The sequence below is a fragment of the Zeus faber genome (assembly GCF_960531495.2).
Source record: "Zeus faber genome assembly, chromosome: 19".
Lineage (NCBI taxonomy): Eukaryota > Metazoa > Chordata > Actinopteri > Zeiformes > Zeidae > Zeus > Zeus faber.
This window is the reverse complement of record NC_137206.1, coordinates 9,709,436-9,724,357: the sequence shown is the minus strand read 5'-3', so window position 1 is coordinate 9,724,357 and position 14,922 is coordinate 9,709,436. Positions and strand designations below refer to the sequence as shown.

The 14,922-nt window shown below is 46.1% G+C and overlaps 1 protein-coding gene across 1 annotated transcript in view; it reads left to right on the top strand.

Moving 5' to 3' along the window:
- Positions 1-14,922, top strand: part of svila (supervillin a) — a gene marked incomplete at its 5' end in the record, with an annotated part of 61,833 nt that overhangs the window by 31,702 nt on the left and 15,209 nt on the right. The window contains 15 exons of the mRNA XM_080020097.1: positions 116-193; positions 763-1,090; positions 2,148-2,207; positions 4,026-4,355; positions 4,416-4,545; positions 5,786-5,933; positions 8,617-8,746; positions 10,461-10,523; positions 11,283-11,363; positions 11,914-11,970; positions 12,542-12,707; positions 13,386-13,469; positions 13,853-13,879; positions 14,342-14,428; positions 14,600-14,777. Coding sequence (XP_079876223.1) covers positions 116-193; positions 763-1,090; positions 2,148-2,207; positions 4,026-4,355; positions 4,416-4,545; positions 5,786-5,933; positions 8,617-8,746; positions 10,461-10,523; positions 11,283-11,363; positions 11,914-11,970; positions 12,542-12,707; positions 13,386-13,469; positions 13,853-13,879; positions 14,342-14,428; positions 14,600-14,777 — 1,947 coding nt within the window. The remainder of the gene's footprint in view (positions 1-115; positions 194-762; positions 1,091-2,147; positions 2,208-4,025; positions 4,356-4,415; positions 4,546-5,785; positions 5,934-8,616; positions 8,747-10,460; positions 10,524-11,282; positions 11,364-11,913; positions 11,971-12,541; positions 12,708-13,385; positions 13,470-13,852; positions 13,880-14,341; positions 14,429-14,599; positions 14,778-14,922) is intronic.

Genomic DNA, 14,922 nt, shown 5'->3' with positions numbered 1-14,922 from the left:
TTCCTCCTATGTTATTCCTAATTAACCGTTTCGGCCCTGTCCTCTTGTCATTCTTTGCCACTTATGTCTTCTCTCTTGTGTGTGTGTGTGTGTGTAAATTGTGGTCCCCGTGTAGTGCCCCCACTACCGTGCACACCGCTGTAGCACGTGTCCCCAGCCCCACCCTAGTGTACAGCACTCTGCCCCCCAGCAGGTAGACGGCATGGACGCCCCGGGTCCCACTCACCCCAGTGACTAACACTACCTTATAGATTGTCGTGTCAGGGTGTTTTTTGTGCTTCAGCCCTGAAAGCCAGTTTGTGTGTCTCACAATGAACAAGTTCTGACGGGAAAATAACGACCATTTGCACCTACTGGTGTGCAATGTATGCAAATTTGTGCACTTTTTTTTTTTTTTTTTTTTTTTTTTTTTTTTTTTTTTTTGGATGTTTAGTGCCCTCTTTTGTTATTGGATGAAACTACATGATTGGAGCTTTAATCGAACGATTCAGGGATTGCTGTCGGATTTTTTGTTATTTTGCTTCAGTTATGGCTTACATGCATGTGTTTATAGTTACGTTTTTTACTGTTTTATTATTTTTTTGAGTTATTACACTTTTAATTCGTTTTTATTTGGTATGATTTAAACTAAAGACACGCTCTGCATGACGTCGATGCGGCTCGTAGCACCCCGGCCGCCTGCTCGCTCGCATGCGCTGCGTCAAATGCTCACCGCAAGTTCTTTCCCCCTTTTTTTCCTTCCACCTTTCTGCTCCTCCTCAGGCTGCAGGCGTCTTCGCAGCAGAGAGCCGCGGCCCGGGAGCAGGTGCAGGAGGCCGGGCGGGTCCAGGATGCCCCCGAAGCCTGGGACGCCCAGGGAGCCCGGCGCTCCGAGCGGGCGTCCGCGGAAGAGCCCCAGCAGGACCCTGGGGAGAGCCGGGGGCCGGACGAGCCCGACCTGTGCACCCTCAGTCTGGCGGAGAAGATGGCCCTGTTCAACCGCCTGGCTCAGCCGCCGACCAGGGTGACCCGCACCAAGGGGGACACGCGCCAGCGCAGGGGCAACGCCCGCTACCAGACGCAGCCAATCACGCTGGGCGATATGGAGCAGGTGGGAGGAGTTGAATGGGATCTATTTTGATGTCAGGCACTGCTAATGTCTGTGAAGCATTAATTCATTTCCTTTCAGGAGATACAATTTTACGCCCTAATATCCATTCAAGACTCTGTTAACATGAGCAGGGGTTCCCAACCTTTAGTCCCCAAGCTTTTTTTTTTTGACAGATCAACCTGATTCAATCGGGGACACTCCCTGTTAAAGAGTCAATATTTCTTTCCCCCACATATTCACTCGGTCTTTTTTTCTGGATTGGTTCTATTTTCGCGAGGTTTTTATGGAATCCAATACAGTATAACATGGACTGATGGCCATGGATTTTGTTACAATTTATGTTTATTTAGAACTCACTGTCAATGAGGATTTTTGAACCAGTAAATGACTATTAGGAAACATATACCTCAAATTGTCGAAATTTTGACCCCACCCCCATGGCATTTGTGGCGACCGTCTCTTGGGGTCGGGGACCCCAGGTTGGGAACCATTGTGCTAGGGCAGTACTGTTTTTTTTGAGGAGAAGCTGATTTTAAAATGTGGTCGATTGCAGTGATTCTCAACCTCATTGAGGGCACCTTCTCATCGATGGCACTTTGATACGGATAAAGCCATGGACCCGGACACCATTTGATACGATTTTGTCTCACAATCACAGAAAATGTTTGTTGTTGTATATCCATTGGTCCAAACCTCCATACCTGTCTGTATTATTGTTACAGAGATAACGCTGAAACTATGATCATTACTGTGCTTCGAAATGGTGCTAATGTCTAAGTTTAACTATTAAACATTTTGCTGGGGACCCCCTGGAACCCCTTGGAGGACCTCTTTGGGGTCCCCAGACCCCAGGTTGAGAACCACTTGTCTAATGTATACACTCACACTATTTCTTCTACTAAGGGAAGATCACAGTGAAAGTATGATCAAAACAGTCATCACTATAAACTCTCTAATGGCGCTAATATCTTGCTGGGGACCCGGGGGAGCCTCTTGGGGGACCTCTGGAGGGTTTCCCGGACCCCATGTTGAGAACCACTGGCATTTTCTGCTCCAGGAGCTGTCAGACATCAGTGACGATCCGGAGCTCGCCGGCAGCCCGGTAGAGCCCTCCTATGTAAGGGCCGCCCGACGAAGGCCGTTTGCCCACTAACGCAAAAAAGGAGGCTGCAGCCGTTGAGGCCACGCACTTGGCTACGCTCATTACAGCCCCAGAAAGCTTTGTTTATCGTAGCGCTGCATCCCGTGTGTAGCTACATGATGATGATGATGATGATAATAATGCCATGGAGTTGAATCAGTGCAGCGTAACCATGCATGGTCCAGCTTGTACAGTAGTCTGATTCTGTGGCTCAGTGTGATTCTGCGTCAATCCGCCATCATCAGCCCTTTGTGTCAATGGAGGGGGGGGGGGGTGTGTGTGTGTGTGCGTGTGTGTGTGTGTGTGTGTGTGTGTGTGTGTGTAAGATGCTTCTGGCCGTTTTTCAGCTTGGCAGTGGCATGAAAGGAGGCCTCTGTGATGGAGGAGGGGGAAAGGCGAACAAAACAAGTCAATCACTTGTTTCCCCCCCCCTCGGGCGAGAAGAAAGCCGCCGTTTGTCATCGGCTCATCTGAATAACCGCTGTTTCTAGTGAGGAAGAACCTTTTGGGGGTTTTTTCGAGGCGGTGAGAGTCAAAGAATAATAGTCTGGAGAGAAGTTACGGGTTCATATTTGGAGTAAAAGGCTGTTAATTTAAGTATTTAGCCATTCATGACGTTTGGAAAGTGGAAGTTAAATTGTCTCATAATTGCGATTAACAATCTGTCTTTTTTTATATAATTGCATGCCACTATCATAATGTAATAATCATAAGTCTATAATGGTGTAATAGTACACATGGACCTTATCAATAGGTGCGATTGATTGACATTGAACATTGGATCGTAAAAAATCCGCTGCTGTAGACAGTTTTACCTCATGTGCCTGAGCCCAAGTGATTAAAACCTCTCCCAAATCACATTCTGTTATTTCAACATTTGTGAGATGCAAGTCTAAAATTCCTCTGACTTTTTCCACGGACTTCTCATATAATTGTAGAACGGAACGATTTCGCAAAATGATCAGCAGTCGATCGGCTCGAAAAAATTGGGGCCACTTTCATTTGCATTTATTTGTACTTTGTGTCCGTTATTTCCATTCTATATATCGTCGCCTTCATAAAATAATGGCAAATGTCATTTTTTGACAAAAATTGATTTTTATTTTTATTTTTTTGGCCTAAATCATCTCATGATGCTGGCCACCTCTGGTAAAATCGCCTACCTCCTCAATATGTCAATAATCATCTATTGTCATAACCTTTTTGAATTAAATCATTAATAAATATAATGTGTTTGGTTCAGTTTTTTGTTTTTTTCTGAAAAACCTGAAAAAATTTCTGAGGCCATTATTTTAGGAAGGTGACGATATCGTAAAAAAGCACTTATTTAGTAGCAGCACACCTAAAAGTGTAGTAATTAAATGTATCGCTCCGTAGTCACTATGTCCTTACACCTTATCCTGGAGTCCTTTGTTGAAGCCGACAACATCGGGCCCTACAGTTAATTTGCAGCTGCCCCGTAGGGATTAAGAGGGGTGTTTGCATGGCTTTGTGGCGCGGTCCGCCGCTGACCCCGTAGACAGGCAGCCCCTTTGAAGCACAGGAAACGCGGTGAGTCACTCGGCCACTGATTACTCAGCGTGATTCTCCGCCATTGTGTGACCGCGTTGGTGTGCGCCTAACCGCCCCCGGCCTGTGTTTCTTTTTTTATATTTCTATTTCCCCTGTCAGAACCTCGACGTCTCACCTTGGCACCGCGGCCGCCCATTCGTACCCCGCGCCCGTCCCCTCTGACCGAATTTTTCTTTCCGTCTTCCGTCCCCTCGTCTCTCCTTTGCCTCCTCCGCGGCGCAGCTTCACAGCGGCGGAGCGGCGTCCCGGTTCACCAACCTCCCGTCCTCTTCGTCGGCCTCCTCCGCTCTGAGACCGGGAGGCACGGTGTCCACCGACCACGCCGGGGACATCCAGCTGGCCAGGGTCGGGGGCGTCCGGGCAGAGCGCCTGGTGGACCCCGGCTACCACCCCGACGGGTCCTCCCCCCAGCACCAACAGGCCCACGCCGGCCGGGCCCCCAGAGAGGAAGGCGGCGACCTGGGAGGAGGGAAGAGGAAGCTGTCCTCGCCCGAGGTAGCCGTCCGGCAGGCCGCCCTGCCCCAGCCCCACACTGGGAGACAGAGGCGGAGAGCAGAGGAGGAGGAGGAGGAGGAGGAGGAGGAGGGGGGGGGGGAGGTGGTGCAGCCCAGGGGGAGGAGAGAGGGAGTGGACCAGCGCTCAGGCGGCCACACGCTCCAGGAGAGGCAGGAGCCGAGGGAGAGCCGTCCCCCGCAGGAACTCCCCTACCCAGAGAGCCACAGGAGCCGGGCCGGCACTGGAGGTGAGGCAGTCTGTTTCTGCTTTGCTTTTGTTTTGTTTTTGTTTGTTTTTCCATCTCTCTTTGTTCTCACTCCATGTGTGTTTTCAATTTCATACTTTTTTTTTTTTTTTTTTTTCCCCTCTGGAGTTGAACAATGAACAACAAAGTTCTCCGTGTCTCTTTGACGTATTCCTTTAACAGGCTGGTAAACCGTGTGATCACCAGCACAATTATATATTTTACTGTGTTTACAAGCCATATTCATGCTTTCAGCATCGTGTAGTGATGCCAGTGAGAGTGGTAGACTTAATGAACCATACCATTGCAACTTTAACTGGAATTTTGCTGTATTCATTCCAAAATGTTGATTTATTTATTATTTTACTTAATTTTTTTATTTCAGATTTTGAAATGTACTTTATTTTATTTAATATTTTCTATTTATTATCCATATTTTTTGTCAATTAATTGAATTTTTTTACTTAATATTATTTACATTTAGATTTGTTTTCTTTTGCACAGCCTTCGGAGGCCGCTCTCATCATTTCCTGGCACTTCCCGTACTTGTGTGACTGCATGTGACAAAACAATCAAAGAACCTCTGATCCATCCACCAATAGAAATGCTGAGAAACGTCTTTTGCTCCGTTCGTTCAGCAATAATGAAGAAAATGGGCATCTTGAGGCTGAATAAAATTCGACCACGTCTATTGTGGTTTCCCGTGACATTGGAAATAAAGAATCTATAAGTATAAGTATAAGCCCTGGGAACTTGGTGTCGGATGACAAACAAAATCCGCGTTGAGTGTCTATAGAGATCCGTTTCCTGTGTGTGTGTGTGAAGCAGTGGTTTCTCTGTTGTTTCGACTGAGCAGACGCTGCGACGGTTCAACCCTGGGTCACAACAGCGTGTGTCAGATGTAACATGTAATTGCAGTTACCGACTGTAGCCGGGCGGTTAATGGCAGTCAGATGAAGTGTGTCACGGGATCCACAGAGATGGGAGAGGGGCCAATTCTTGTTACCGTAACCGAGGGGGGGGAACTATACTGTAACTGTGTTGTGTGATTGGATAGTTGCTGTTCCAGCCCGCTGCGCAGACGGCGAGGTATTGATTACACACTGTGTGTGTGTGTGTGTGTGTGTGTGTGTGTGTGTGTGTGTGTGTGTGTGTGTGTGTGTGTGTGTGTGTGTGTGTGTGTGTGTGTGTGTGTGTGTGTGTGTGTGTGTGTGTGTGTGTGTGTGTGTGTGTTGTTTTGCAGAGCTGCCAGAGTCCACCCCGGTGTCCCGCAGAGCATCGTCCGGGTCACCTCGAAGTTTGTCTCAGCCTCCGGCCGGGGACCCTCAGCACGAGCGAGGAGACGAGATGACGGACGCCATGACCGCCCGACAGATGTCCATCAGAGAGAGGTGAGTTCTCTCTGAAGCTTACTGTCAGTCTGTGCGTGCTTCAGCGATACAGTATGTGAAATTCTCAAATAGTCATTTGTACGTGTGGATTTATTTTCTTTAACGTCAAAAGCTGTACACGACAGAGATTTTGCAGATCTATGTAATGTTTTGGAAATTTAGCAAACAAAGCTGTATATTTGCATAGATGGTATCCTTTCTTATTTCTGTGATTTGGCTTACATGGTCTATTGGAGACTATCTATTGGTGACTATTGGAGATTAATCTGTATCGGATGAGTCAAAATGTGCAGTGTATGCTTGTTTTTCTTTTATTAATATTTAGTGTTCAGCTGACTCACACATACTAGGGAATATACAGTAAATGTTCGAACCAGTCAATTTGTACAGTAATTCAGACCACCCACCGGCTAATCCACTATTGGAAAAGTGTGTGTGTGTGTGTGTGTGTGTGTGTGTGTGTGTGTGTGTGTGTGTGTGTGTGTGTGTGTGTGTGTGTGTGTGTGTGTGTGTGTGTGTGTGTGTGTGTGTGTGTGTGTAAATGAGATTCTCTGTGTTCGTTTACAATGAAAAGTACTAAATTTCACGCATACGCACATTATTTCATGGCCATCGAACTGCTTGAGTTACCATGTCCAGCTGCCGTTAAGTACCTTCACAGTCGATAATAACAAATCCTGTGTTGTTTACACAACGATTCCATCATCAAAAATGCCCAAGTCCGAGAAACGTGAGGGAGGTGAATTAGCTCTTGTGTCGCAAGATCAAAATGTCCAGGCTGCGGTAATGAATGTAATGCGGAGCAGAACGGCATCTCCGGCAAAACAGGGTTTCACTCTGACATTGGGGCACCATTCGTAGCGGTGAAAGGTTTGACTCTTTTTGGGATTGGGTTCTTCACAAGTCGCTTCAGTAAAAAGAGATGTTCTTTTTGACGGAGTGAAGAGATGAGTTCGCTACGAACCAATCGTTCGCCAGTCTTGCATCACTAAGCAGTGATTATAAGCACAGAGGTTTTTAGTGGGTAATAGGATAGCGATCCTGGAATTATGGAAATATCTGACTGCAAAAATACATCTTTTTCGACGGTTTTCACATTGATTTCGAGTTGGTTCTTGCACAGGGCGGTTCGTAATGTGAACGGTTTGAAATGAAATGACTCTTTCACAGCAGCAAATAGAATCTACGAGGACTCGTTCTCCGGCTGTAGCGTTGATCTTTTCAACTTCACGTCACCCGTTGCCCCTCGAATCAGGCAGCGCTCATTTCCTGACTTCATAACTCTCAACATATGTTTTTCGCAAACTGCTTTTGATTGAAATACAAATTGATTCATCCTTCCGGTTGGTGTTTTTTTTTTTTTAAATGCTGTCGCTCATTCTCATCTCACCCCGATGGTTGAAGCGGCGAATATTTTGATTTAAACTCAAGCCGAGTCGTTACATAAGTCCTGTTACGTCATGTTGCTGGGCGAGCGCTGGGCCGCGAGTTTGGCTGGTAAACACGTCGGGCGACCATCAGACCATATTGATTAGTGACATAATGGAATTGTGTGTGTGTGTGCGTGTGTGTGTGTGCGTGCGCGCGCGGGCGGCTGCACACGCTGAACGATCGCACCTCCTTCCACTGTATCCCAGATACAGCGTTGTGTTCCATTCAGCACTAGTCTTGCACTTTTTGTTGTTGTTTTTTTCTTATTGTCAACTCTCTGCCGGACATAACCTCGGACCTCGGGTCTTTGTAAAAAAATGAAAAAGTGGAAGACGGCACTGCTGACGGCCTCCCCTCCCCTGCGCCGCTCCGTTCAAGCAATTCCAGGGATTGGATATTATGGACACTTTGGAAAATTGCAGTGTTACAACAGATCACACAACAACAATAGGCAACAATGGTAAAGTAGTGGAGTACAAATAGAGAAAAATTGGCCATATCCAATAAACCTAAAAGTGAGCTATAAAAATAAACGAGAAAGAACAGGATATAACAACAAATAACAACAAATATTTGGCAAGCCCAGAAATTAACAATAAACCCAATCAAACTGAATTTAACAATAACAAATATAAATCCTCTAAACTTGACAATTTTGGCAATGTAGGATAAACTTGACATTTAACTCAAAACTCAAAATAACAATAAGAAAATCCTGAAATAAACAATAAACAAGAAAAATTTGGCAATATACAATACGCCTAAAAACTAACAATTAACACAATAAAACTAAAATTAACAATTAAAAATAAATGATAAAAATAAAAAATACGAAGATAAAAAAAATAAACAAGAAAGAAATGGCAATAAATAATAATAATAGTAATAATAATTAATAATTAAACTTCTGCTCTTTAGGAAATATATGCATTTGTGACTTTTAATGCTTTCCCTTCTGCATACAGAGTACACATTCTAGGTATATGCAACATGTAGATACGATGCTACAGTATATGCCTAAGTACACCTACTGTATATATAATGCACAAAAAATTATATTGTGGCAATTTATAATAAACCTAAAAAATAACAATAAACATATCAATACGTGTACTGCTTCACCTAGCACACTTAATAAACCTCTTTATCAGTTCAATTTGTCGAGCCTTTATTGGTATGACCATAAATAAAAACCCTATGGATGGAGCTGATGTTTATCCCGTTTCTTCTTCTTCTTCTTCTTGCTTCCCAGACTGGCGTTGCTGAAGAAGAGCGGAGAGGAGGACTGGAGGAACAGGATCAACAAGAAGCAGGACGCGGCAGCGGCGGCGGCGGCCGAGCATCACGGCCAGCTCTGGGAGATGGAGCAGAGCCTCAAGAAGGTAACCGTCCGACCCGCAATAGGCGCGCTCTCGAGATCGCAGAAGCTCCAGTAATTCACTCTGGACGTCGAATACCCGTGACTGTGCTGTTAAATGGAGGTTTATTATTTTATATTATTTAATTTCATTTAAAATTGAATTTTTTATTTTTTACAGTAAAATTGTGGGGGGAGGGGGCACATGGCAACCGTTTTTTTGGACATCTTTTAAACGGAGAGGTTGTGTGTTTTGGTTGTATTTGTTTGTCTTTGACACCTTTTTGTCTTTGTGTGTGTATTCTGTCATCCATAACCATCTCTTGCATGTCGTTGTTTCCTCTATGTGTATGTCTCGTATTCGGATGTTTTCTTTAAGATACTTTTAAGATGAGGTGACTTTTAGGACTCCTGAGAAATATCACTGGCACTTGGCATTTTATTTTCTTTGTAAAATACAATGTGAGTACATGTATGTACCAAAAGCTGGAAGCAGTGTTACAGGAGCGGCTGGAAGCTGCCGCTGAGAATGACCTTCAGTCTGTCTCGCCTCCCTCGCGACTTTAAATGACGTGTTTTGGCTTAAACATACCGTGCTGTACGTTAACATCCGTGGAGGGGGAAAAAAAAAAAAAGCGGGGTGGGGGGAATACGCTGCATTTGGTCTTTTTTGAGGAAAACAACTGTGTAATGACTAACCCTTCAGACTTAACGTCTGTGTTTTCTTTATTCAACTTTTTTTTTCTTTCTTTATTTATTTATTTTTTGGTCCAACCTGTCATCAACGTCCTCTTTATTTGACTGCACCTCTCATGTATCCTCTCCGTTCCCTTGTTTAACCCCCTTTTTGGATCTCTGTCTTTTTGTTTCCGTTTAACAAAATAAACCTTGTTTTCCATCCTCTGCATGCTGAGTGTGGCTCTGTGTTGAACGGTGTGCTGTTCTATTTTAGTTTTATTTTATTTTCTTTTTTTCTTTTTTTTTTTTTTAGAGGGATGGGTTTTTGGGTGGGGACCGCGAGTGCACATACCTCTCTGTTTAGAATTATCCACAACCGAACTTATAAAGCTTATCTGGAGCTGCGGTCGGCCCCGCCTCGCTCCGTTCTGTTTTTAGTTTGTCAAGCTGCGAGCGCGGAGTCGTCCGAGGCCTAAATCTCCCGACTCCTTTGTAGAGAGATAAGGAAACGCTCCGTTTGGTTTTCGTATTCGAATCAAATACACGAGGAAAAAAAAAAACGCTCGGCTTCAAGTGTTGAATTCCAGCGGAGGGTCAGGGGGAAGGACGGTTGTTAATTTTGTTCCTGTCCCCCGTCCGGCGGGGCCAGTAAACCCGCTTAAATTAATTTCCTGTTTTTTAAGATGAAAGAGGACACCAAGGATCAGACTGATAAAAACGCCAAACGGGGCCGGGTCAAATGCCAAGGATGAAAACGTATAAAGGCGACCATTGTTCCGCCAACGGGAGTCTGGCTTTTCATTTAATTAGCTGTATTTTCACATTCTTTTCGTTACGCCGGCCATAATTAAAGCCCCAAAGCCAATGCTGCATGTGTATGGTATGCGGCTCCGCCATGTCTTATGTGCCGTCCACCGTGAGAAATGAGTTAAAGTTGGAGGACATAACACCATTTGTTCGATCAAGTGACACTTTAGGACATTGTGTTCCCCCTTTTCCCTGCCTCCCCACCCCGTCCCGTCCCACCCCTCCCTCCCCCCCTCCCGGATGCTTCTCTGTAGGAAGATGAAGCGCCAAATTCACCAATGATGATCGATGAGTATGCACTGTCGGATCAGCTCTGGGTAAGGCCATCGCGCTTGGCCATAAGCAAAGCACTTAAACACAAGCAGTCGGATGGTATTTATCAAGCAGCGCAAAGTGCGGCCAACTATCAGTGTCTAATGACCTTACTGTCTGCTGTCCAGAAATGTACTCTCTTGATAAATACAACCCCTGTTGTCTCTCTCACACACACACACACACACACAGAAAGTGATTTGGGCGTAGATGTGGTGTTGCTTGTTGTGATGGATTTGTGTGTCCCGGTCACAGTAATTGGTGATGGTGTTGCTCTGGTGTTGGTGTGCGCTGTTTGACCTTTAGTCGTACATTCCCTATGTATCTGCAGCTTACTGTCATCATAAATGCTTCATTGTTGAAATACAACAAACACAAGGGTTTGTGTGAGGGGACGCTGGTTTTTGGGGGACCTCTGGGTGTCCTTTGGCCATCCCTTGGTGTCCTTCTGGCGTACTTTGGCTGTCCTTTTAGGTCCTTTGGCTGCCCTTTTGGGTCCTTTGGCCGTCCTTTGGGGGGCTTTGGCTGCCCCTCGGGGTCCTTTGCACCCTCCAAACAGATAGAAAGATGTTGAGTCAAAGATAGATCTAGTGTCAGCAATGCTGAACTCAAGGATTAAATCAATCAGTGTCGGTATTCTTCAAGAACTATCAAATGTGATCGCAAGATAATTCCTATTTTCCTTCCTTGTTCAATTCCCTTTCTCTCCATGCTTTGCGTGCTTGTTTTGTTCTCTAATCCTTTCCGTGGCTGTGCCTCCATAGGAGCCAGTCTTTACCTCCGCTGTCTCGGCTTCTCCTGAGCCCCCTTTCCGTACCTCCCCCCTCAGCACGCCGGCTGGTCAGGTGGGAAGATGAATCACACACTGCTGCCTGCATGGCTCGCGCCTTCCGCCAAACCCGCTCACCTCCGCTGCCTCATTAGTGGAGCTCATTTTCTCAGCGGTGCCGAAATGAAAACGCTGATGAAGCAGTTTAGAGGGATATCGGACACGCTAGTTTAGAAACGAGGAAGGTCAGAAGCATGGAATGAGTTGTAGCAAACACACAATGGAGAGAGCAGGAATCTCCATATCAGCACACTTAATTACTGCCGATAACACGTCCTCACCCACGGCGATGACCAATAAATAATACGCTTGCAACGTCATGCTGTGGTCTTGATCTTTAACCCGCACCGCAGCCATGCAGCTTCTGTGGTAACCCCCTAAATGTTCACAGAAGACAAGCTCTCCTCGCTGATGCAAAGCTTAAAAAAAATAAAAAAATAAAAGAAAAGCTAAGAAAGCATGGCAGCAGCGGTGCAGCCTGTTGCCCCCTGGCCGAGATTCCTGTGGGGAACCTCCGTCTCATCTCTCCATCCTCATCCCTCCTCTCTGTCCCGTTGCTCGTGAAGCCCTCGAGACCCGCCAGGCCACTCCAGGTGAACGAGAAGCATCCATGGAGACGGAAGGTGACCCAGCCCCCCCCACCCCCCCACCCCCTCCTCCACCACCAACACTACCGGTCCCATTACTGTATTCTGTAACTCTCACCACCACTGGCTTCTGTATTCCCACTTTATTTATTCAGCCCACGCACACCAAATCATGAACTGACTTTGTGTTTGGTAGAGTGACTTTCTCTTTGGCTTTTTTCAATCTAATCAATTATTTTGGAATGACCTTGTGTGGCATTAATTGGTTACCAGTTACCAGTAGATTATGCAAACGCGGCCCATTGCCTTAAGTGTTGTTAAGGTGTGTGTGTGTGTGTGTGTGTGTGTGTGTGTGTGTGTGTGTGTGTGTGTGTGTGTGTGTGTGTGTGTGTGTGTGTGTGTGTGTGTGTGTGTGTGTGTGCTGTCAATTTATGTTTGTCATCAGTCGGCTTCCAAATTGTGCTTGGCTATTGCATTGGCCTGGGAATGTGGCCTGCCTCCCTGGGTAAACCAGCAGTTTGATAGGATGCAACTAACGGTGACTTGTCTTTGTTTTCTCGCTTTCCCTCTTTCCGTCCCTCTCCCTCACTACCTCCCTCCCTCCCAGAGAATGGGCGAGGGCGACTTGGAGAGCCAGAGGATCGAGGCCCAGCTGTCCATCCAGGAGAGGAAGCAGCTCATCGTGGGCCGGGAGGAGGCCTGGAAGACCAAGGGCAAGGGAGCGGCCAATGACTCCACGCAGTTCACTGTGGCGGCGCGCATGGTTAAGAAAGGTCAGGGAGAGGTCTTCCCAGGTTGCCGGTGGGAACCTGTATTTGAATGCATGGTCTTCTGTGTCTCCAAAATACACGAAGACGCTCGACGATCTGTTCAGATTTACGTTCATGAGCTCCTATCGAGGTACCAGTGGAAAATAACTCAGCTGACGCACTGGCCTCGGCCAGGAGCTGTGAAGGCTCCATCTGGGCAGAAGATCATTAAATGGTTGGCCTGTTATCCTATTAGTGCCGGGACGGGTCCACACTAGAGAGGGGGTGACTGATGGTGGGTTTTCATCATGAGCGCTTGGTTGCTGTCTTTGGCCGGATTACAGCTGATCGAGGGTTGCACGGCAAGGATTAGCGTCAAAGCTAATGGTAGAGAATAAATCAGACCTGCTTCAAGTTTCAAGCTCCTGCTTAGCGGGAGCTTCTTCACACTGACCCCCTCTTGCTTTTCACTAGATCTATTCCAACTTAAACATTTGGTCAAAGAGAAATGCTTTGACAACTGCAAACCGTTCCTGCCTCATTGGAATTGCTTCTCAAAGCACTTTGCTCCCAAAGGGCTCTGCAACTTTTTTTTTTTTAAATAATAAATCTATATTTTTCTGCATCAACGCGGTAGTTGAGATACAGCCAAACCCAGTTAAATAAATGATTGTGGTTTGCTTTTCCTTGTCTGGGTACCAGGCCTGGCGTCTCCCACCGCACTAGTCTCCCCAGCGCCGTCCAAGCCTAAGAGCAACGCCCCCGCCATCTCCAAACCACAAGAAGGTTTGTGCCGTCCCTCTAACCTCCCTCCCCTCACGCACACACACACACAAGCACGCACGCACGCACACACACACACACACACACACACACACACACACACACACACACACACACACACACACACACACACACACGCACGCACGCGCACACACACACACACACAACTTCTCTGCTTTCCGCTCTGGCGACTCGGGCACCTTTTTACGACTGTCAGGTGAAAACCTAATGTAGTGGACCTTTTTGGTGAGCTGTTGACCCCTCTCAATCTCAGTCGATCTGTGCACATTTGACCGTGATATGAATTTTAGCGACGACAAAAAAAAGAAAATGCGGAAGTAGGCTATGTAATCTGCTGTCTTTGCTTTTCCCCCCAAAATGTAAAGACGTGGAGGAGTTATCGGATACTGAAGGTGTGATATATATATTTTTTTTATCCTCATCCTCATCAGTACAATTTCTGTCATGAGCAATAATGTGGATGGCGTGGACATGATACTTCTGGCTGCCAATGCCTGATAGAATAAAATAATAATAGAAACCCTGGGAGAGTGTAGCATTGGTCTGCATGAGTCAGAAAAAAAGTCATGCTTACAAAAATCAACACACCGCTTGGCAGTTAACTTCAACGTGATATGTTTGTGGTTGACCTCTGTGCTTGCTATTGACAGTTTGCTCTCATTGACTTAAATGTGAATGCGTGGTCTTGTATCTCCCCATTATAAAAAGTTGTTCGAAAGTATGGACCCGATTCCTGCAATTGTGTCCAACATGGCTTCCGACCGAAACGACAAAATCTCAGATCAGCTTCTCGTGCTCGTACTCTAATGTGCCACACCTCTGTGGGTCCGTGACGTCTGTTTTCGTCCGCGCAGAGATCAAGGCCATAGCCGACATGAACTTGGAGTCCGACAAGAAGCTGGATATACTGGAATCGTTCCTCGGCAAGATTAACAGCAAAGGTCAGTTTCGCGCTCCAGGACGGTCCACGGCCTTAAATGGCATTGAATGTCCAGGAAGGGTTAATGTTCGGCCAACTGCCATTATTCTGAAATCATTTACAGCCGATTGCCCCCGTTGGCCAATCAGAAGCGAGTATTTCACACGTTTTAACTGTGTTATCTCTCCCCCAGTTCCTGGCCTGCCGGAAGCTACCATCACAGTGACTGAGAAGAAGGTGAAGGAAGTGATGAGCCTGGAGGACGAGACCTTCTCAAAGTTCTACCGCCAGGTGGAGGACCTCCCCGCCATTGGCAGCAAGGTGGAGATAGACGACGACTTTGATGCCATCTTTGGAACCCAGACGCCGAAGTAAGTGTGTTGAAGCTTATCTCTTGTTATGAAAGACATGACCCTCAGTCTAAATGTAAAGTTTATTTAAATTTTAATTCATTTTGTTTGGAGAAAAAAAACAAAACGATATTTGATATGGGATTCATTTTTTTATTTATTATTT